At 47.1% G+C, this 23250-nt stretch overlaps 1 protein-coding gene across 4 annotated transcripts in view; it reads right to left on the reverse strand.

Annotated features, from left to right (window-relative positions):
- DDX21 (DExD-box helicase 21) overlaps positions 1–23250 on the reverse strand; it is a 790459-nt gene that overhangs the window by 223442 nt on the left and 543767 nt on the right. For all 4 annotated transcript variants that reach the window (XM_069610614.1, XM_069610615.1, XM_069610617.1 and 1 more), the window contains one exon: positions 12204–12363. In XM_069610614.1, the coding sequence (XP_069466715.1) occupies positions 12204–12363 (160 nt within the window). The remainder of the gene's footprint in view (positions 1–12203; positions 12364–23250) is intronic.

Consider the following 23250-nt stretch of genomic DNA (forward strand, 5'->3'; position numbering starts at 1 on the left):
TAGAAACAATTCTCCACACAACCCTCTTAACTTCTGTGAGGTGAATATGGTTTGAACATTCACTTGCGCGAAAGAACTAATGTGTGAAAAGCAGTTGCTACTATAGGAACCATTAATCTATAGCGAGAACTAAAAGGGAAAGATACTTGCTGTGAAAACAACAGGGGCGACAGAACTGGGAGGTGCGCCTCGAAAACTCTCCTCACAATAAACGCCAACTGGAAAAGCGTAACCGCCAACACCGCACTGAAGAAAGCCAACTTTACACAGAATTCACAACTTGGGACAGCGGACTGGACGGGAAAAGCTATTCCAGGGCACTACAGAAAAGGGTTTCCATGGAATACTAGGGAAGCTGAGGAATTCCTGTCAGAGGGCTGAACCGCGGTAAGCGTTCGCTGAGACAGCTGAAGACGCGAAGCGCCGTTGAGCAAAGGGGCGGGGCTTAAATACTCCCGAGTGACAGAAAACTAGACTGCTGGCCCACCTAGAGGTTGTAACTACAGGCAGCCATGTTGAGTGATGAGGAAGAGTCAACCTGCCTATTCTTAGACCAGCAACTGTAAGCGGCCAACCAGGAACTCTTGGAAATTCTTTTGCGAGGGAACCCCGTAATCATGACAGGACAAGAGAGAGGACGTCTGGGGACTCCTGCACTGGCACTGTCAAACTGGCAACCTTTACTTTCAATGGCTGTTTCACGTTTCAGCTCCTTGCGGTACAGCAAATTGCAATAAGCGCGGTTCATGGCTGTCAAGGTGGACTCTTACTTCTGAGGTCCCGCACTCTTGAGGGGGCTCAGGCTTGGTCAGTCCTGCTTCGTGGAGTCCAGAGGATCTTCCAAAAGCTTTAGGCCAGCTTACAAGCAACGCACACATTCTGGTGTCCCTCTCCCTGGCTATATGGTTCCTGCATCAACTCTCAGGAAATTCAACCAGCTCAGCGATGGATGTCCAGGTGGCTTACTTTGGAGTTGATTGGTCCCAGCAACTCAAAGGGAGAAGTCGTCCTTGCAGGGCCTTCTCCGACGATGCGAGCTTGGCAAGGAGTCACTGCAGCAGGCCTTCACCGGGCAAACCAACGGTCCAGCAGTTGCAGCAGGTGTCCTCTTCAGGCTCTTCGGTTCCTTCGTCCAGTGGTCGACTGCCTTCCAAGCCAAAAGCCTCACCTTTTATTCAGTTCTCTCCCCTTCATTCCAGCGTATCTGTCACTCACCCATGCAGGGTGGCTGTCCTTGCTGGACAGTCAGCCAGCCAATCACCAGAGTGCATTTGGGTCTCCTAAGAGACTAAGCACAGGGAGTTTCGGCACCTCACTCACTTCCTGCCTACCCCCAGACACTCGGGTGCCAGAGGCGGGTTTCTCTCAGAAACCCTGACAAAAGATGAAATGAACAAAGACCAAACCTGGTTTGGCGCACAGAGAAACTCTAGAAGGACCTTCCCACAAAGACCTGGCGAAAAAAGAAGACTGGGCACCATTTTAGTAAAGATGGCTGTACGTCATTTTGAAAAAGATGGCTTCCACGGTTACTTTACCAGAGCTGCAAACTGTCGTGGTAAATGCAAACCAAGGTATTTCTAAATAAAAACCACTGCCACCAGCCCGTCAATTGAGGAAAGAGTAACAAAACATGTTACATCAGCATTCAGACACAGGGGATACCAAGTAACCCCTCCAGCATTCTTGTAAGATAGGGTGTGCTGGGTCTAGCACGTACAATGCTAAGTAAAGTCAATTTCACTTTACTGCTCTGGGAAACCGTAGTTTATCCCAGAGAAGGTATTTAAACCTCGGGAAATCTGGAAGACTTCCCTGTGGCACTGCACTGAATGTGCTTTGTGACAATTTTAAAAGAGGATGCCTATGGTGTTGGTTAGACTCCATAGCCAAAAGAAACAGTGTATAAAATCACATTAAAATACTTGAGTGGGAAAAAGGGCCTCACCCTCTCCAGGTAAAAAATAAAATCAAGTCCTCAAAATCCAGCAAAGTTGCTGGGGGTCTCTAAGGTGGAAGGAATTAGCCCATTTTTGAGAATGCTCCCCAACAAAGGCATGGGACATTCTTGAGAGGGGTAGGCTGGGAAGGCGTTGAGGAATACGTTGGAGGAACATCCAGTCAAAAGAATGTTACTAGTTGGTAAGCAACTTGTTCTTCGAATGGAGTGTGTCCACCAACGTATTCCTCATCTATGACCGACTCCCAAAGCAGTATCCATGAGTGGAGGAGGGTGAAGAATTTAGACATACCCAATGTTGGGAAGGAGCCAAATGCTTTCCTCCATCCCCAAACTTCATAAGTGCCTTTACAATTAGGCAAGACTTCCGTTTACTGTTTTCTAAGGACTACAAGAGTCCAGGGGGGAGGAGGGTCACTCGATCAAGATAGTTAAGATTGAAATATAAGGTGCAAATAACTATTTAGATGGATATAGTTGTAAAACTGTTAAATTGTAGTTCGCTGTGCTCAACGCAAAGTGAATGCAGCCTGTAGAGTACAGGCAGGCTGGCAGAGAAAAAGTGGCTGAGCAGCTGTTCCCGTCCATCAAAAGCCCATGAAGACTACGAATAGGAGAATGTACGTGCTCATGCACACAATGCAACATTATGTAAAAATAAGGGTTTTTATGAGAAATGACTTGACCAGATAAAATATAATTTTGAGTGAAGTAGTGAGAGAATGGCGGGAAGATATGTTTATGTATGACTGTTGATCACATAGCAAATGATGCTAAGCAAGCGCTACAAAGTATTCCTGCAGAGGCAGATGTATGTTAAACAGGATTGGTCTAAATGTAAACCTGGCCATGCAACACTGGAGACTACAGCATCCCTTGTATGGCAAGAAGAAAAGTTTTGGATGAGCTCTGCTGGGAACCAATGACCAAGTTAAAGAGTATATAAAAGGCGCCTGCTTGCCATTAGTCAGGAGGTGCCAGCCAAGGAAGACAGAATGATGTCGGAATGGCAGTCCTCTGCCATTCCCCCCAATCCTCATCTTTGTAAAGATTATAGTTTGTTATCTCTTGCAAGACACTCATTGCCTTAATACCCTAGAGGGGTGCATTCTCTGGTGTGAGCGTGATCAGGCGTACCCCAATGTATTTAAGGGGTACAAGTATGGCCTACCTTTCACCAATTAAATGGCAGAATAAAGCACTGCCTTACCAAAGGCAACATCCTGAGCATGGGACGCAACCAGGGAATAATGCTCAACAAACGTGTGTATGGAAGACCACGTCGCAGCAGCACAGATGTTCTTTACCGGTACACCCCTCTGCAGGGCTGTTGATGTAGCCATGCCCATAGTGGAATGAGTCTGCAAGCCGTCAGGAGGGTCCTTGCCAGCCAACCTGTAGCATTCTGAAATAGTGAGGATGATCCACCTAGACAAGGTCTGTTTAGAAACGGCCTGGCCTCATCAGTGTCCAGTATACCCCACAAAGAGCTGGTCGTCCACTCTGACCTTGGACATTCTAGAAACATAAAAGCTCAACGCTCTCCTAGGATCCAACCTATGGAGTCTCTCCTCGTCCTTACTAGGATGTGGACGACGATAGAGGGCGGGGAGCTCCACCTTCTGACTTAAATGAAAGTCAGACACTACCTTAGGTAGAAAGGACGGAAGTACTCAATACAACCCTGTCCGTGTAGAACAAAGTAAAGGGTGGCTTAGAAGAAAGTGCCTGCAACTTGTTCACTCTTAGAGCAGAGGTAACTGCAACCAAGAAAACGGTCCGCAATGTTAACAATCTCAACGGAGAAGAGTGCAAAGGTGCAAACGGAGCACCCATCAGAAACTTTAAGACCAAATTAAAATCCCAGACCGGCACCTGAAAAGGCTACGGCGGGAACACATTCGTGAGCCCCTTCCGAAACGGAGTGATCAGCAGAATCTTAAAATAGGAGCATTCCTCGGACGAGCGCTTAAAGCTAGAAGCTGCCAGGTAACCTTTAATGGAGGTCACCTGAAGACCCCTGTGGGCCAAAGAAAGTAAAAAGTAGAGAATCCTCCGGAATAGAGCACTTAAAAGGATCGACATTCTTTCCTCTGCACCAGTCGCAAAACTTATGCCAGCAGCAAACGGTACAGGGACTCTGTTGCAGGACGCCTGGCCAAAAGCAACACCTCCATCACGTCATCCGTGAGGTACCAATCCTTATATCTCAACCGTCCAGAATCCATGTGTGATGGGTGAGAGTCTTGACCTTTGGATGGAGAACCCGACTTTCTTCTCTTGAGAGAAGATCCTCTTTGAGGAAGACTTATTGGAGGACAGATGGACCTGTCTAGAAGGTCCAGGTACCACGCTCTCCTGGCCCAATCTGGAGCAATGAGGATCATGTGGGTCCCAAACCGTCGCAACCGCTTGAGGAATGACTGGGATCGGAGGAAACTCATACATAAGTGGGAATAACCAATCCACGATGAACATGTTTCCTAGAGTTCCTCTTGGAGGGAATTCCTTCAAACAGTACCATTCGCACTTCCGGTTGGCATTGGTCGTCAACAGGTCCACCTGCGGGGTTCCCCAAAGGGCAAATATCTCTTGAAGGACTTCCTGAGCTAGTTCCCACTCATGGGAGACTGCGCACTGCCTGCTCAAAGCGTCCGCCGCCATGTTCTCCTCTGTGGTCAGATGAACCGCCGCCAGGGAGATTCCTCGAATTGCCCCAAACCAGAGCTGCATTGCCTCCCTGCACAGAGGGAGTGACCCTACAACTCCCCCCTTGTTGAGGTAATGCATGGCCACCGTGTTGTCCGTCGTCATCAGGACATTCTTTCCCTGCACAGATAGCAGGAAAGCCTTCAGTTCTAGCCAGATTGCCCTCAGGTCCAAAAGATTGATATGTAGTTTGGACCCCGATGGAGACCAACGACCACTGATGGTCAGATCGTTAGCATGGGTGCCCCACCCCGTGAGGGAAGCATCCCGTCACCAACGTTACATCTGGCCACGGTTGCCAAAAAGGCTCCCCCTTCATGAGATTTCCACAGACGATCCTGCGAGACCTTGACTGGAACATGGAGATCTGATATCTTGCCTGAGAACCAGGACTTTTGAGTCCGGAGAGCCCACTGAAGGGATTGCATTCTCAGCCGGGCCTCTGGTACCAGAAAAATGCAGGATGCCATGAGGCGGAGCAACCTTAAATATTCAAAAGCCGGAAGACTTTGGGCTTGTTGAAATTTGGTGATCATCTGGAGAATGTGTGAAGCCTCACCTTGGGTGGCGAGCACATCCCAATGAAGTGTCCAACACAGCCCCGATGTACTGGAGCTGTTGGCAAGGTGTCATATGTGACTTCTTGAAATTGATGGAGAAGCCCAGTTTGTGAAGGGAGTGGCAGGTGATGCTGAGAGGATCCAAGGTTTGTTCGGGAGAACGCGCCCTGATCATCCAATTGTCCAGGTAGGGGTAGACGTGAATCCCCCCTCTCCTGAGATCCACTGCCACCACCACCATGAGCTTGGTGAAGTCCCTCGGGCTGAAGTCAACCCAAATGGCAGGCTCCAAAACTGATTGTGCGAGACACCAACTGCGAACCTCCGGTATTTCCTGTGCTTGAGATGGATCGGCACATGAAAATAAGCATCCTGCCAGTCCAATGACACCAACCAATCCTGAAGTTGGAGGGCCTGAAGGATCTGAGAAAGAGTGACCATCTTGAACTTGTCCTTCCTGAGGAACTTGTTCAAGTATCAAGTCCTCCGTCCTTCTTGGGAATCAAAAAATACGGGGAATACCAATCCTTGCTCCAACCCGCCACAGGCACTGGTTCTATAGCACCTTTCTCTAGCAGGGTCAAAATCTCCTGCACAAGGAGCGGCTCCGGAACCCACAAAGCGTGCTTCCCTGGTGGATTGTTGTGAGGCTGTCATAAAAGAGGAAAGCAGTAGCCGTGGGCTATTGTTTTCAGGGTCCACGCATCTGAAGTAATGGCTCACCACTCGTCTAGATGCTGAGACTGCCTGCCCCCTACCAGTGAACAATGAAACAAGGTATCAGAGCAGTTTTGAAGCAGCTGCGGCAGCACCGGATGGCAAAGAGGCTGCTGCTTGAGCAGCTTTGGCACCTCTAATTCGTCCACCGCGAGGCAACTTACATTGGCCCCTCTGACTGGCCATCCCTCTCACCCTTCCAAACGTGGAGCAGTAGCAAAAGGAACCACCCCTCCAATGCTGTGTTAGGGAGAATTCTCAGAAATGTGCCAATTCCCTCCACCTTAGAGATCCCCAGCAACTTTGCCTTCATTTTATTTTTTTTTTAACCCGGAGAGAGTGACCCTTTTCCCCCCCAGACTCATGTGTTTTTATGTGACTTTGTACACTGTTTTTCTTGTGGTTATGGAGTCTGACAAACTCCATAGGCATCATCTTTTACATTGTGTCACACAGCACCTTTAGTGCAGCGTCACAGGGAAGTCTTTCAGATTTCCCAAAAGTTTAAACTACCTTTCTTGGATAAACTACTGTTTCCAAAAGCAGTAAAGTGAAATTGACTTTACTTACCATTGCAACTGTCTAGACCCAGCACACCAGATCTTAAAATAGAGTGCTGGAGGGCTTACTTAGTATCCCCTTTGCCTAGCTTCTCATATAACACGTTTTATGTTATCCTTTCCTCACTGAATGGCTGGTGGCAGTGGTTTTGTTCGAACTACCATGATTTGTCTTTACCGCGGCCTGTGTTTGCAGCTTCAGTAAAGCAACTGCGTGAGCCATCTGTCAAAATGGCGCCCGGTCGTATTTTTTCGCCAGTTCTTTGTGGAAAGTTAATTCTAGAGATTTTCTCTGCGTGCCAAAACAGGTTTGGTCTCTTTGTTCATTTCGGCCTTTGGTGGGATTCAGGAGTGAAGACCGCCTCTGGCTCCAAAGTGTCTGGGGTAGGCAAGAAGTGAGGGAGGTGCCCGAAACTCCCTGTGCTTAGTCTCCTAGGAGACCCAAATGCACTCTGTTGCGATTGGCTGGCTGGCTGTCCGTAGTTAATCCCAGAGAAGGTATTTAAACCTTTGGGAAGTCTAAAAGACATCCCTGTGTCGCTGCACTGAGCGTGCTGTGTAACACATGAAAATATTATGCCTATGGAGTTCTCTGATTCACAACAAAACAAAGGTGCTGGTACATCATAGGTTGGCCCATGTGAAGTGTAAATGAATTAGAGTCATTCACAAGGTCCAAACCTATATAACTATTCAAGTTATAAATGTTGCAAGCGTTAGTGTGTTAAGACACTCCTTCAAATGAAACATGAAAAATTATTGGAATTGAAATGAAACTTATATCAAAAAGGTAGTACACATGGTGAAGTCTAACACGTGAGAACATATATCAATAATCTAATTAGCACATACAAATATTGAGTGTGGTGTCCTTCAGACAATAAAAACAAAGAAAAGTGCATGAAAGAAAAATATAAAACAAAACTGAGCATTAACATAAATTAGTTCTTAATCACTTTGAAGTTCAGTTTAAACCAAACCAGAAAGAATATAGGTTTTGGATTGAAAAACAATTATCCTTACAATGACTGTGTTCTTGCTAGAAGTTCACAAGTGAAGCAAGTAACCAGTATTGTTATACAATTGTGAAAATCCCAAAGTCAAATCTTATTGTATGTTGGGATTGGGTCTGCCAACGCATCGGGGGAATAAGACAAATTGACAAAAAGGAGCTTTGGGGAAAAAGTATCCTTGTCCATCGATTGGTGGTATCAAATGAAGAGAGATCCTGGTTGACACAGTGTTGTGTGAAGGACCTTATGTCTCCTCTGGATAACAATGCGTTTCGGCGGTACTGAATCAAAGGAACGATATTCTTCGCATTAGAGAAAAATACTCCGCCATCATCAGGGCAATAGATAGCAGGACCCTGTGATTGTGAAAGGGGAGAGGAGGTTAAATTGAGAAAAAAAGACAGAGTGAAAGAAAATATATACAGAATTTAAGAATTGGCGAAGGGTGACAGATTATACTGGTCACCTCATGAGAAAGTAGAGGTAATGCGTGTCGTAGACACATTGGAATGTCGTCCCAGATAAGCAAGTCAATGGCAGGATGGGTTCAGGAGGGGTGCCTGTAGTCAGTGTGCACCCTGGGGGCTGGAAGTTTGAACTTGGGTGCATGCCTGGAGGAAAGGAAAAGGTCAGGCCGGAGGGACCCAATGCCATTATCATTTATGTTTTCATTAGGGGCAGGTCCATCGGCACTGCACCCGAGGACTCCCTACCTTTACAAACATTTAGACTTGGTAACGAGATACACTGCAGACAAGACCATGTTCTTTGCTCTGCACCTAAAAAAATTGTATTCTTGCTTGCATGCGGATTTTGATGTATAATCTGTCACCCTTCGCCAATTCTTAAATTCTGTATATATTTTCTTTCACTCTGTCTTTTTTCTCAATTTAAACTCCTCTCCCCTTTCACAATAACAGGGTCCTGCTATCTATTGCCCTGATGAAGGCGGAGTATTTTTCTCTAATATGAAGAATATCGTTCCTTTGATTCAGTACCGCCGAAACGCATTGTTATCCAGAGGGGACATAAGGTCCTTCACACAACACTGTCAACAGGATCTCTCTCTTCATTTGATACCACCAATCGATGGACAAGGATACTTTTTCCCCTAAAGCTCCTTTTTGTCAATTTGTCTTGTTCCCCCGATGCGTTGGCAGTCCCAATCCCAACATACAATAAGATTTGACTTTGGGATTTTCACAATTGTATAACAATACTGGTTACTTGCTTCACTTGTGAACTTCTAGCAAGAACACAGTGAAAAACGCACTTCAAAACACAAAAGAGTGGGAAAAAATGCTCACACTCTTTCCAGGTAAAAAATCAAGTCCTCAAAAGTCCAGCAAAGTTGCTGGGGGCTTCTAAGGTGAAGGGAATACGCACATTTATGAGGATTCCCCCTAACAACTAATCCAGAACAGGACTGCGAGACTTGTCCTTGGCCTCAAGCCCTGGGATTACATCTCTCCAGCCCTGAAATCCCTTCATTGGCTCCCAGTGGATGCAAGGATTCAATTTAAAACCCTCTACATCGTCCACAAGGCTTTCTGGGGCCTGGGTCCAAAAAACCTTCAACTATCCCTCCATAAATACCTCCATGTTAGGGAGAATTCTAATTCTATGGCTAATTTCCCTGACCTAGTGAGTCCCTCAGCAGCTTTTCTGGATGTCTGGACTTTATTTTTTCCACTTGGTAAGAGTGTGCCTCTTTTTCCCACTCTTAACAGTGTTTTGTCATGTACATTTCTACTTGTTGTGTGATCTTGACTCTGGAGCACACCACTCCATGAGCCCAACTTATTGTCTGTTACACAGCACCTTTCAGTGCAGTAACACAGGGTTGTCCGACTTCCCAATGACTCCCTTTTCTGGGGCCGACTACTGTCCCCCAGAAACCATTAAAGTTGCCATTAACTTAACATAGTCACTCTAAAACTACAGACCCAGTACCACCCATCTTACATGGAGTACTGGAAAGGGTTACATCCTACCCCTTTTTGTCTGTGCCTCTCCGAGCTTTTATTTGCTCTTTTTACATTTAGACTTGGCTGGTGGCAGTGGTATCTAGCCTAACTTTTCTACCGCGATTATACTATATAAACATGGTATTGTTTTAGGCTATATTAGCCTCGAACATAAACCCGCTTGACCAAATACTTTCTTTTGGCTCCGTTCAGGTTTATTCGCCATTTCTTTTTGTTAAAGTCCTTGTATTTTAGTTTGTGCTGCAAACCACGTCTTCCTTCTTTGTTCACCATCTTTTGGCGGGCTTCTTCCAAGAAGCCATCCTCTATGCGCCTGGGTGTCTAGGTGGGCTGAATGTGAGGGTGGGGTATAACCCACTCTGCACAGGGGGTCCTAGGAAACCCAAGTCGCACTTTGCCATGATTGGCTGAGGTGGTTGTCAGGGCCGGACAACCCTCCTGCTGTGTGATTGACAGCCAGGCTGTGTGAATGGGGCATTTTCGCATATAAGGCAGAACTCTTGGGCTGGAAGTCAGTCGCCACTGGAACTACAAGGAACCGAAGAGAAGCGGAGAAGACGGCTGATGCAACTACCCCAATCCGGTGAAGCCCTGTTGCAGTCCTGAGCTATCTATCCTTCAACGACCAGAGAAGATCCAGTCCAGAGTCTTCTTCCATTGAGCCTGGTGGGGTCAACCAGCTCATCTTCCACAACCAGAGGATCCTCTTTGTGGTCGAAATCGCTGCACCCTGCTGTAGTGGTCCGGTTAGCCATCTGAAGAGCCTCTCTTGTTTTAAAGGAGTGCACCTTTTATTCACCGTCGCTGCTGCTGGCCTCATCCCTGAGTAGTGCAGAACCGTCCAGACATCATCCTCATCGTCTCCATGACCGAAGCTCCAGGAACTGTTGGTCTGCAGGAAACTACCAGGAACAACTGCCGTGGCACCAGCTTCTTCATTGAATAAGGTACTTTGTCCAGCTTCGAGGAACTAGGGTGAATCCTTTTCTCCTCATCCAAGGCGTGCCCTTATCTTCCTTCCCCCTTATAACTTTTGCTTCCTCTATTGACAATATCCAAGTACTCCTAGCAACGTTGAATCTTGAACTAACTGTGTGATCCTCGACAACAGGAACTCTGTTCCACTTGACATTGGCGCAGGCCTATTGACTTATCTAACTTAGCAAGTGTTCTCTGATTCTGTCTGCCTTGACAAAAGTATTGCCTATGATTTTTGCCCCCAACTCTCTTTGGTTAACCCAGGTGCTAAGTGTGATTTGCCCCGGTAACATTTCTTGCTGCGGATACACGTATCTTTAGTAAGACCGAACTGTCAAAAAGTGATTGCATACGTGTTCCCGGTAACGTCTTGTTTCACAACACCAGCCCGTCAAAACAAAGGGTACTTACCTTGAGTTGTTCTGTGCCAAGAGAATTGGTTGTGTGTAGTGTATTTCTCGTGTGGTTTTAATTTAATAGAAGTGAAGTGTTTTACCAACAGATGGTTTAGAACTAAATGTACTTTTACTTTTCAACCAACAACCTTGAGGCAGTGTTTGCTTGAGTCACAGTGATTGTGCTCCTTGTACCAAAGGTGAACTTGTATTACCACTTGTAGTCTTAATTGTATGTAGTGGTCCCTAAGGGCAATGCACAGGATTCTGCCTAACGCTCCCCCCTCAAGCTTTTCACTCCTCTACCTTAAACTCCCTCAGGGTCAGTCGTTTTTCAAAGAAACGAGCTGGGGTTAGATCTTGGTCTTCGGCTGGGGCCTCCCTTTGGAACAGCCTCCCTGCCACTCTGAAACTTGAGGCAAACCATCTCAAGTTCAGGAAACACCTCAAGACCTTCCTCTACTTCTGCCTTTGCTCCCATTCTCCCCTGCTTATCTGTTTTCTCTTTTGGCACTGTGCACCTGGCCACCCTCTGTCTCCCGGGCCCAGGTACCTGCAAACCCTGCCACCCTCCTGCACTGCCTCTGGGTCACCTCTTGCACTGGGGTCTGTATCTGTAATCATACAGTCCCCCACCCTTCTTCTCTTTTGCACTTATCAGATATACCCTGTTGGCTAAACCCAGCATTTGCCACTTGCTGGCTGCACTACCACCGTTTATTGCCTTACTTATTTTATTTATTATTCATCTGTTTAGCCTCTGTTCCGCACTTTCCACTTCTCCCCCTTCCATGCACTTGCGCGTTCTTCAATGTCACTGGGCCTAGTAAGATCATTGTTTTGTTCTCCCCTGTTCCCCTCCCTTGTCGCACTCTGAAACACTTGTGTATGGTCGCGCTATAAATAAAATATATTATGCTGGAGAAAAAAAGGTTTACATTTTCAGCAGCCTGTCTGGAAGCAACTGCATTAATGACAATGCATGCAGGGGAAATACAAAGTGAGGGACAGGGTTCACTGTGATGCTAGCCATAGGACCAGACATACCAATAAAACCCGATTGGGACTAGCAGAGAATAGAATGCTAGAAAAAGGGTTTACAATTCAGATGATGATACAATTCAAATACAACTCAGAGAAGGGAGGGTATAAAAGCAAAAGAGTAAATAAAAACTGAAAGCAAAGGCAGTGAAGATCAAGCAGTTGAAAACCAACAAAACAGACAATTTCATTTTAAAACATAATTGAAGTACATTTTTACTAGCAAGGAGAATTCTAGAAAATGACAGAAAAAGCAAACCTTTTTATTGAAAGTAAACTTACTGCATCTGAATTGAGCAAAGAACGCTGTTCTATAGCAGTAGCTCCCGAAATGTGAGCTAATGCTGCTGCCAAAGCTTCCACTGCACCTTTTTGTTCTATTAGTTGTTCTGCAGACTTTTTGAAGTGTTCAATGGCAGAAGGAGGTACAGAATCCAAATTTCTAAATATATAATAAAAAAGTATGATTTTACAACACATTTTCATTTCAATCTCGAGTAACCAGGATTTACAAAGTTTGTACTATCAAATTTACTGTTGGGGACATTTCACAACAGCCCTCTAGTGAGGGACGCAACAACGTCCAACGTAAAGGCAAAACAGTGTTTTCAACCAAAAGGCAAGTCCAAACTCTGATAGGGTAGTTAGGGAGGAACAGTGAGGTTTAACTCAAGGGAGGGGGTAAAGTTTACAAATGTCCATCAATAGAAGGACTTGTGAAAACTAAGACTTGGGACACAGGGCTCCAACTATTAGTATACTCCTGAACCACACATGTTTTGTTGGTAGCTGTTAGGGAGAATACTCAAATGTGTCAATTCCCTCCATCTTAGAGACCCCCAGCAACTTTGCTGGATTTTGAGGACTTGATTTTTTTTAACCTGGAGAGCGCGCTCTCCCTCCCCCCACTCATGTATTTTAATGTGATTTTTGAACTCGGTTTCTTTTGGTTGTGGAGTCTGAGAAACTCCATAGGCATCACCTTTTACATTGGGTCCCACAGCACCTTCAGTGCAGTGGCACAGGGAAGTCTTTCAGATTTCCCAAACGTTTAAATACCTTCTCTTGGATAAACTACTGTTTCAAAGAGCACTAAAGTGAAATTGACTACTTACAATTATAACTTACTAGACCCAGCACACACACTATCTTACAATGAGGTGCTGGAGGGGTTACCTAGTATCCCCTTTGTCTAGCTTCTCATGTAACATTTTGATGTTACCCTTTTCACACTGAATGGCTGGTGGCAGTGGTTTACTACTTTTAACTACCTTGGTGTGCATTTACAGCGGGCTGCGTACGCAGCTGCAGTAAAGCACCCAAGGGTGTCATTTTTGTCAAAATGGCCCTGGTCTTTTTTCACCATTTCTTTGTGTAAAGGTCCTTCTTGAGATTTACTCTGCGCGCCAAACCAGGTTTGGTCCCATTGATCACTTTGCCTTTGGCAGGGTTCACGAGTGAGGTGCCTGAAACTCCCTGTGCTTAGTCTCCAAGGAGACCCAAATGCACCCTGTGGTGATTGGCTGGCTGACTGTCCGGCAAGGACAGCCACCTGCTGTGTGACTGACAGCTAGGTTGGAATGAAGGGGAGAGCACTGAATAAAAGGCAAGGCTTTTGGTGTGGGGCAGTCGACCACTGGACGAAGGAACCGAAGAAGAACTTGAAGATGACGCCTGGTGCAACTCCTGGACCATTCGTTTGCCCGTTGGCCAGCTTAAATGCAACACACAATCTGGTGTTCCTCTCCCTGGCTATACGGTTTCCAGCAGCAACTCTGTGGAAATTCAACCAGCTCCGAGATGGATGTGCAAGTGGCTTACTTTGGAGTTGGTTGGTTTTACCAACTCAAGGGGAGAAGTCGTCCTTGCAGGGCCTTCTCTATCGATGTGAACTTGCCATTTCGGCACTGCAGCAGGGCTTCACCGGGCAAATCAACGTTCCAGGAGTTGCAGCAGCCATCCTCTTCCAGCTCTTCTTCGGTTCCTTCGTCCAGTGGTCGACTCTGCCCCACACCAAAAGCCTCGCCTTTTATTCAGTGCTCTCCCCTTCATTCCAACCTAGCTGTCACTCACCCAGCAGGGTGGCTGTCCTTGCCAGACAGTCAGCCAGCCAATCACCACAGAGTGCATGTCGGTCTCCTAGGAGACTAAGCACAGAGTTTCAGGCACCTCCCTCACATCCTGCCCACCCCAGACACTCGGGCGCCAAAAGCGGTCTTCACTCCTGAAGCCCGCCAAAGGCAAATGAACAAAGACCAAACCTGGTTTGGTGCACAGAAAAACTGTAGGAGGAGCTTTCTGTTAGGCAAAGTTTGTATGCAGTACCCTTTGGGACCACTACACACAACTATGACTACAGGTGTAAGCAAACCAAACTTTGGTAGAAGTCTGTACTACACAGTTTTTGGTAGTTGAGCTGAGCAGCCAGGCTGATCTCAAGAGGGGAATGTGAGCTGCGATGTTACACAGAGGTCTACAATCACAAGTATTCAAATAAACTTACACTCAAGGTTTCTAGGTAAAACACTTAATTTATTTCAGTCAGTTATAAAACATTCACTAGAAGGAGGCAATATACATCACACACAAATATACTTCAGTACTTTACACTGTAGGTTTATGAGGAATTTAAACTACTTTGAAGGAGGAGCAAAATGGCATTCAGAGTACTTTGAAGTAGGAACAAAAAGGCATAGGTTAATAAAAAGAAGGTTACAATTTTTCATAAACAGTGCAAATCTTTTGAATTCACCAGAGGAGTCGATTCAATGCAATAGGTTAGGCCAAAGCCAATGGGCTAAAGTCTTTTATAGGATAAAGCAGTTCTGGTAGTTTGTAAAAGAAAGAATGTTGGGTCACAAATTGATTAGGCCTGCAAGTTGCAAAAGTTTCTCACACTTTCGCAGTGAGAGGTTAGTTCTCTCGGTCGGGTTTTCACAGTACTTTACAATAAAGAAAAAGATGCAGCTGAAGACTTCTGTTCCTGCAGATCTTGCTGTTCCTGAGCCTCAGTTGTGGGGACAAGAGAGGAAGGCCATGGTTGCTCTGCGTAGGCAAGTCCGGGAGGAAGTCTGCAATTTCCGACCATAACCTTTGGTTAGCGGCAGCCAGCATGGCATCGGCGGTGGCCTGGCAAACAGGCAAGGACGTGTTGAAATACAGCTTCTTCCCGTATGCATCCAAGATCATCTCCTCCTTCCCTCACATCGTCACCAAGGAGGATGCAGAAGCCAACTGAGGCTTGGAGTATAGTGATGCCACAGCGATCACTGAGGAGTGTGGCTGAGCATGGGCCGATAGCAAGAGTGTATCCCCCCCCTGCAATGCCTGTACTTGGCGTCCAGGCGTCGATTGACCAGTTTGAGTGGGGCTTGAGCCAACTGTTTTTGGCCAGGAAGAATACATCAGTCTGCAGTGGAATTCCTGTTTTGGCAGAGGAGCGTCGCGCGAGGACTTCAGCCAGAACCCCCTCTGCCGGCTGCTCAACCTCGGGTTGAGGTAGGCCTAGGTGCTCCTCCAGCCATGCAAGATGTTTGTGGAAGGCCCTGGCTGAGGATGGCATGTCAGGATCCTCCGCCTCATCTGTATCCTGTGGGTTAGGAGGATCCTGCATAGGTGGAGGAGTAGTGGGAGCTGGAGGCTAGGGTACGGGGACCGAGCCAGAGGCTAGGGTACAGGGACCGGAGCCGGAAGCAGACGCTGGTACGGAACCGCCTGAGGAATTGGCTGAGGAGCCTGTGGTGCCGGTAGCATCGCAGGGAGCACGTCCCTGAGGATAACCCCCATCCGAGGTGACTTCATAAGCCTGAGGAACCTCTCGAAGAACCCTTCTTCACATACCGACGGGGTAGCAGGAGGCTGCTGGAGCCGCTGCATACCCTGCCCATAAGGACGCAGTGGGAACCTGCCCTGCGCAAATGAATGATAGGCTGTAGGCCACGCACCTGGTTGAGGCCAGTCCCAACTTGACACTCGTACTTCACCGAACTCATGGAAAGGTGTTGGCCGGGTGCCAATGTCTGGCGTGGTGGCCATTTTGTCGAGCAGCCTGCCACATGCCTGCTTCGTGTTGCTCGGCTCAAGACTTATTAAAAAAAACTATTTTTGTTGCACACAGGTAACAGATGCATACATATATTACACATCGCTTCATTACATTATACAGATTCAATTACTCTCAGATCCTGAGTGGTCATGTCCAGCCTTATCCATCAGGTATTGTTTGCATCTCTCCCATATATTCCTTGGTCTGGATTGGGGTAAGACCGAGTCTATATAAAGTTCTTCTGTATCGTTAGTCCATACCATGTCCCTGTCCCAAACAGCCTTAGTTGGGGGATATGCACTCTTCCATTTCATCGAAATCGCTGTTTTGGCTATTCGGCTCAAGTTCAATAGTTTATGCCAAGTCAGATTCATTTTCTCAACTACCCCCAACAAGCATATCCGGGGGAACCATTCCACTGGCTGATCTGCCATCTCATCTTGGGCCGCACAGACTTCCTCCCAGTAGCCCCTTAGCTTTATACATGCCCATAACATATGATAAATATTTGCGTCTTCTATATTACATCTAGGGCAGGTTCCCGGCATGTTGGGATATATTGGTTTGAGTTTTACAGGGGTATAATGTGTCCTATGCACTATCTGGTAATGAATTAGCTTGTACCTGGAATTGCACGATATTTGTTTGGTGAGTGAGCAGATCTGTGACCATTCTTGATCGTCAATCTGTTGTCCCAGATCCTGTTCCCATTTACTCTTAGCTGTGCAATTCTCTGCAGGGCGTGTCTGGAGTAAGAGTTTATACAATGCAGCAGCCAAGACCTTTTGTGACCCCCCTGTGAATATATCTCCTAGGCCCATATTTATCACCGGCTCATTGGGGAAAGTAGGGCATGTCTTTTGTATAGCCGCTCGTATTCTGGTGTACTGTTTGTGTCTATTTGTATTTCCCACTACCTCTTTGATGTCTTCCCACTGAACAAAGCACTGTTCTGGAAATAGGTGTCCCCATTGGGTAATACCTCTGGAGGTCCAATGCATCGCTATCTCCCTATCAGTGTTGAAAGGTGTTTGGGGGTGGGGGGGTCGCCTCAGAGTGGCATACTCGGATGATAAAAGCCTGTCAGCGTTAAACAGGTTAGCTATTTTAGCCCATGCAGTGGTAGTTACCCTCGTGGGTTCTATGGTGTTTTGTGCTTGGAGGTTGGTGTGCTAATTTTGTGGAGCGCCATAACGGCTTCCCGCTCTGTTTGACCAGGTGTAGGGGTCTCAGGATTGAGAAATTGTGTGGCCCACTGGGAGGCGTAGTGTGCTTGCGCAGCTAGGTACTATAATTCCAGGTCAGGTGCCATCATACAGTCCCTAGAGTATGTCTCAGTCCACATTTTCCAGCTCACCCTAGGATGTCCTCCCCATACAAACGGTGGTACATGCACTGGACAGTGTGGCGAACAGAGAGCGCCCCGACCAGACCGGAATTGTGCTGAATAAATAAGTTTTGGAAGTATGATCATTTTAATTAGTGCTACCCTGCCCATCAATGATATGGGGAGGGCGCTCCAACGTTTCATTTTTGTGCATAGAGTGTCGGCTAATACGCTGTAGTTCAGGGCACGAGAGAGCTGTGAGTTCTGGCAATGTGTGCTCCCAGGTAAAGAATGTGAGTCGGGCTCCAGACGAGACCATATAGGTCCTGGGGTTTTGGTGTATTTTCTGTTATTGGGAATATCACTGACTTGTTGGAGTTAAGACGTAGGCCTGAGTACTCCCCAAACCGTTTAACCTCCGCCAGGACCCTGCCCAGAGATCGACCCGGATTCCTCAAATATAACAAAATGCCGTCCACGTACAAAGTTATAAAGTGTAATTTACCATCTAGCCTTAGTCCTGCTGTGCTGTACCGTGACCTAAGAATATCCGTCAAGGGTTCTACTACCAGGGCGAACAGTAATGGCGATAATGGGCATCCCTGTCGGGTGCCCCCACGTAGCTCTAGTTTAACTGTTAGGATTCCATTGATTCTTATTTTGGCATGGGGACATGTGTATAAAATTTTTATCCACTTCAAGAAGTTGGGGCCAAACCCATAATTACGTAGCACCCCAAGGAGAAAGGGTCAGGAAACCGTGTCGAATGCTTTTTGCATATCCAGGGAAACTGCTATGGCTTGGACCTCGGGGGGTGTTGTGGCTAGAAATTGTGGCATCTTCTGATATTAGTTGCGGTGGACCTTCCCCTAATGAACCCTGCCTGGTCTTCGTGAACCATATATGGCATCAATGGTGTTAGTCTAGTTGCCAGTATTTTGGCTAGGATCTTCGCGTCTGTATTTATTAATGATAACGGGATATATGACACTCTTCTGGGGGTTTCCCTGACTTAAGTAGTAGTGTATTTACAGCTTCCCTGGTGGTTTCAGGGAGTTCTCCTTTGTTTAGGGCTTTAGTCCACAAAGCCATTAATCTGGGCACCAGCAAGAGACTAAACTCCTTATAAAATTCAGCCCCTAAGCCATCTGTGCCTGGGGCTTTCCCGTTTGGCAGTGCCTTTATCGCCTCCGAAATTTCAGCCTCAGTTATCGGCATCTCTAACAATTCCCTTGTATCGTCAGCCAACAGTGTCGTTGGTATTTGAGAAAGATACTGTTCGATTTCTGCATCCGTGGCATCGGATTGCGGAGAGTAGAGTTTTTATAGAATGCATGGAATGTTTCTTCTATCGTGCCTTGGTCAGTAGTGACTGAACCGTCCGGCGTTTGTATGCATGGTATGATTGTTGGTCCCCTTTGTCCCCTCACTGTTCTGGCCAGCAACCTCCCCGGGTGTTCACCCGCGCCATATCGGCGCGCTGCTACCGGTTTATCAAAATATCAGATTTCTTGATCTGCTGCCTAAATATATTAGTCTAATTTAGCCTTTGTCTCAGAACTAAGCTGAGCCGATGGGGTTTGTACATAATGAGATTGCAGTGATGCCATTTCTGACTCCAATCTATTCAATCTGCCCCCGATGTCTGAGGATTCTGCTCTGTCGATATGGAACTTCCCCTTATATATACCTTAAATGCTTGCCACACTATTGCTTGACTAGACACAGTTTTCGTTAATATCGAAATATCCTTGTATTTGTCAGTCCATTGCATTTCTGTAGACCAGGTCACGCTGACCTGCAGGTTTGAATCTCCACGTTGGTCGAGTTGCTATGCTACCAAGGATTTGCAGTGTTAACTGGATCGGGGAATGATCAGTATGTTCTGGGATAGTTCTGAGCACCAGTGACCCAGAACAGGACTACATTGTCTACCAGCCATAAATCTATTCTGGAATGCATGTCATGCACCGTGGAATAGTAAGTGTATTCTCTCTTAGCAGGATTTAGAGTTTTCCAGGCATCTTTTAAACCTAAGTCTGCCATGTGTGTGATTATAGTCTACGCTGCTTTGGTCAACACCCTGGCATGTGTTGATGTGCGGTCGGTGTGGACATCTAGGATGGTGTTAAAGTCTCCTCCACGTATCAAATGAGCCGTGGTGAAGTTAGCTAATTTCTTGAATATTTTGGAGTAGAATTCCGGATCGTCTATGTTTGGGCCCTATACGTTCAGGAGGACTCTCTCTTTGTTGCAGAGTACGCCATGGGGTATCACAAACCTTCCCTCAGAGTCACATTCCACATCCATACATTTGAACTGCAAGGTTTTATGTATTAAAATTGCCGTCCCTCTTGCCCGTTTAGAGTATGTTGTAAAATATTGATGTATTCCCCAATTCGGCACCAGTTGCCCTCCCTGTTGGGGTCCTACATGTGTTTCCTGTAAAAAGATTATCCTGGGGCTCTATCTGTTAATGTATGCTAAGAGTTTCCTTTTCTTAACTCTGGATCCTAAGCCATTCCAACTCAGCATCTTGATGTTATAGGTGCGGTCTTCAGCCATTACCTATGAAGCGACTTAACATGTGCAAAAAATATGCTTCCGTTATGAACTTGGTGGTCATTGTGTTCATTGCCTGTGTGCGTTTAGTTTTACTACCATCCTTAACATAACCCCGCCCCAACAAACCAAACTTGACCCCTCCTCCCACCCTCACAGTTCCTCCAACTTCAACTGTGTTCTTAAGATCCCAACCTTCCCCTCCCATCACTGGGTGTGCACCTGCTACACGGGGGCCTGTGGTGTGTCCCAGTGCCCATGCCATCTCAGAACAAATGAAAGGTAGACCGGTCCAATATTGTTGCTCTCACACATATTGAAACCTGTGGGGGCGTCGCACATTACCGTAACCTGTAGAGTTAACCTTATATACACCCCATGAGGGCCGCCCCTAGGTGGGGATTGGGGGAGGGGGCATCATTTCGGGAAATTTTGTTACATAACAGAAACGTGTCTGCCTTTACATAACTGAAGGAGTAACTAGGTCCAGCACCGGAATATGAGTTTCCACAAAGTTCGCCACTTCCTCTGGAAACGTAAAGAAATGTATTTTGTTCTGGAAGTGAATTTTGAGTCTCGCCGGGTAAAGCATAGCATACTGAATCTGTTGTTCATGTAGCAGTTTAACCCCTGTGAAGAGTTTCCTCTCTTGTTGTACTGCCAAAGTAAAATCTGGAAAAATGCATATGATGTTAGCTTCCTATCTTAACTCTTGCTTTTCTCTTGCAGCTTTCAAAATTAAGTCCCTGTAGTTCATTACTCGGGCTATTATTGGCCTAGGATAAGCTCCTGGCTTCGGTGTCGGGCAAGGGACCTGTGGAGCCCACTTGACAATGAACATCGGTGACAATCCCGGATCACCTAGAGGGTTCGCAGAAGATCTTGCACTGCCTTTTCCATTGAACCTTTTATTGATTCCCCCAGAACACCAACTATGCGAATATTATTGCGTCGTGACCTCGCCTCTAAGTCGTCGCATTTGGACTTCACAGTCCCCAATTCTATCACCATCGTTGAGACCGTGGTTATCAGGGTTTCGAGGGAGTCTTCAGTGCCCGATATTCTCGTTTCCGCTTGGGTCATGCGTGAAGTTGTTTTGTCTAGCTGTGTTTTGATGGACGCCACATTCGCCGTGATCCCATCTAATTTGTCATTGAGGGCCGAGAAGCCCTGTTGCATGGCGAAAAAAGCAGGACTGAAGTTCCATCTTTGTCGCCGGGGAAGTCTGTTCATGTGAGAGCGTACCCTCCGCCATCGTGATTTCGGTCTCTTTCTGTATTGGTGTAGTGTACTTATCAATGGCTCCTTTACCGTTCTTGGGGCCGAAGCCCTTTGGCATAGTTTACCTTGAGGTGAACTATCCTATGAGCTGGGTTGCAATACGCCTTTTCATGCACTTCACATTAGAAATGTACAAGGTGGAGTTACCACTGTCTTCTTGTGGGGCGTGCTGCCAGAGGGATCTAATCTGCCCTCCAATGATTGTAAAGGGGTCCAGGACCTTAGGTCTTTGTTCATGCAGGTCTAGTTTGTGCCCCACTGCAGGGTTCTGTGCTTATGAGCCGTTACTGCTGTTGTGGTTCAGGAACTGGATCGCTGTTGTCGATGTGGGAGCAAGCATTGGTCTTGTGCCGAGCTGCGCTTATCACGGGGTGTTATGGGATTGTGTCTCAAATGCCTCCCTTTGTGTGACCCCCAGTTATAAGGTAGGGTATGATACAAATTTGTAGTCTTTGCCAATTGTTTCGTTTCTATCGCGCTCCTCTAATCATGCGAAAGTGGCTGCCCCCGCCTAGTCACCCCCCCATGAGAGGCACACGACGACTGTTGTCCACAAGTTGACTTGCTTTAGAGGATTGTGCCCTGCTGTGACATCCTATGCGAGTCCTTTGACACTTTTGCCACGTAAGAGCGTACATGCGTGCTTGCTTTATACTAATGGGTGGAAGTGCAAGTCTGCCAAGAAATGATCTCTCGATGTAATTCGAGGCGCCAGCGTTCTCTGGCGCGTTCCCCCGTAGCTGTATGTGCCCCTTCATCCGAATCCCAGCGCTAGGAGGTCGGCTCGGAGTGCTCCCTCAGAGTGCTCCGCCCGAGTCCCTGCCGCGGTAAGTAGCCCTCCCCAGAGAGGGGAGGGGGGAGGGAAGGATGGCTGGTGGGAAATGTCCGGTTCCCCACATTCCACTGCTCCCCCCCCCCGTCGCCCCACTTATCTGTAGCGGATCCACCTGTGATCTGTCAATTTCACTCTCCAGGGTTCCGCGGGACGCGCGGCCTCGTATTCCACACCCCTCCCGTGCGGTCCATGAACAGGTGCCCAGCACCCTCGCTGCCGAAGACAGTACGGTGATTGCAGAGTGTCTGGAGGGAGGGGGGTGGGGTTTGGGGTTCCGCAGCTGCTCAACCAGGAGCGGAGCACCCGCAACCCGTCCCACGTAGCCGGTGTGCTGTCCGTCGCTCAGCCGCCGCTTGCGTTGTCCCACACCAGGCTCCACCTCTCAATCCGCGGCTTGTCCTTGGGCTCAGCTTCCTGTTTCTCGTGGGATTCGGATAATGCTTTATCTCGAGAATCCTTCAATCTTCAGTCTTCAAACTTCCCCTGGTTGCTCCGCCAGCGCTGCTACACGTTTTATGAATTATTTGTTATGAACCGGCCACCAGGAGTGCTTATGTCGGCATCGCAGCCTTGGTCCTCGCCATAGCTCACACGGGAGCGACCATGTTCTCTCGTGCGCAACAGCACCCCCCCCGCTCGGCTCAAGACTCTTGAGTTTGGATCACAAGGTCTACCCTGCTCCTCGGGCTTCGACCCGGTAGGTGCGACACCCTCGGACCGGGGGCCGGTAGAGCTGCGTTTAGGCGCCCCCTCGGCAGTATTGCTGGTACTAGGGCGTGGCCCCTCGGACCTTGGCCCAACACTCTATACACAAAGGAGTACTGGCAGGTAGAGTTATCACACAAAACTAGCAAAAGAGATTACATATATACATTCACTTATCAGAGGGCATAATATAAAATAACAAACTCCTACAAAGGTAAGGTTTTATTATGCACTTCTGGGTCCACAGAGAATAATCCTTAACTCAAAAAGTACAGCCCCAATTTGTCTTAGGCCTTTTGCCCATTAGTTCAGGTAAAGTTCCACAGTTTCTTTGAGGCAGGATAAAATGCAGGCAGGGTCTCTGGGGGTCCAGTGAAGGGTTTTAATTGTCAGAGTACAAGTTAAACTAGCTAACAGAAGTAGCCCCAAATTTCAGAAGTCGTGCGCGAGCAAATAATGGCAAAGCCAATCTTGTTAGAATAAAGTTTATTATATATAAGCCCATGACTTTTAATAGGATTTCAGTGGTAGGTAAGATTCACTAACTTATCCCTGTACTCCGATTCTTCCCCAT

The sequence above is a fragment of the Ambystoma mexicanum genome, chromosome 8 (genome assembly GCF_040938575.1).
Source record: "Ambystoma mexicanum isolate Mex_15411 chromosome 8, UKY_AmexF1_1, whole genome shotgun sequence".
NCBI classification, from domain to species: Eukaryota; Metazoa; Chordata; class Amphibia; order Caudata; family Ambystomatidae; genus Ambystoma; species Ambystoma mexicanum.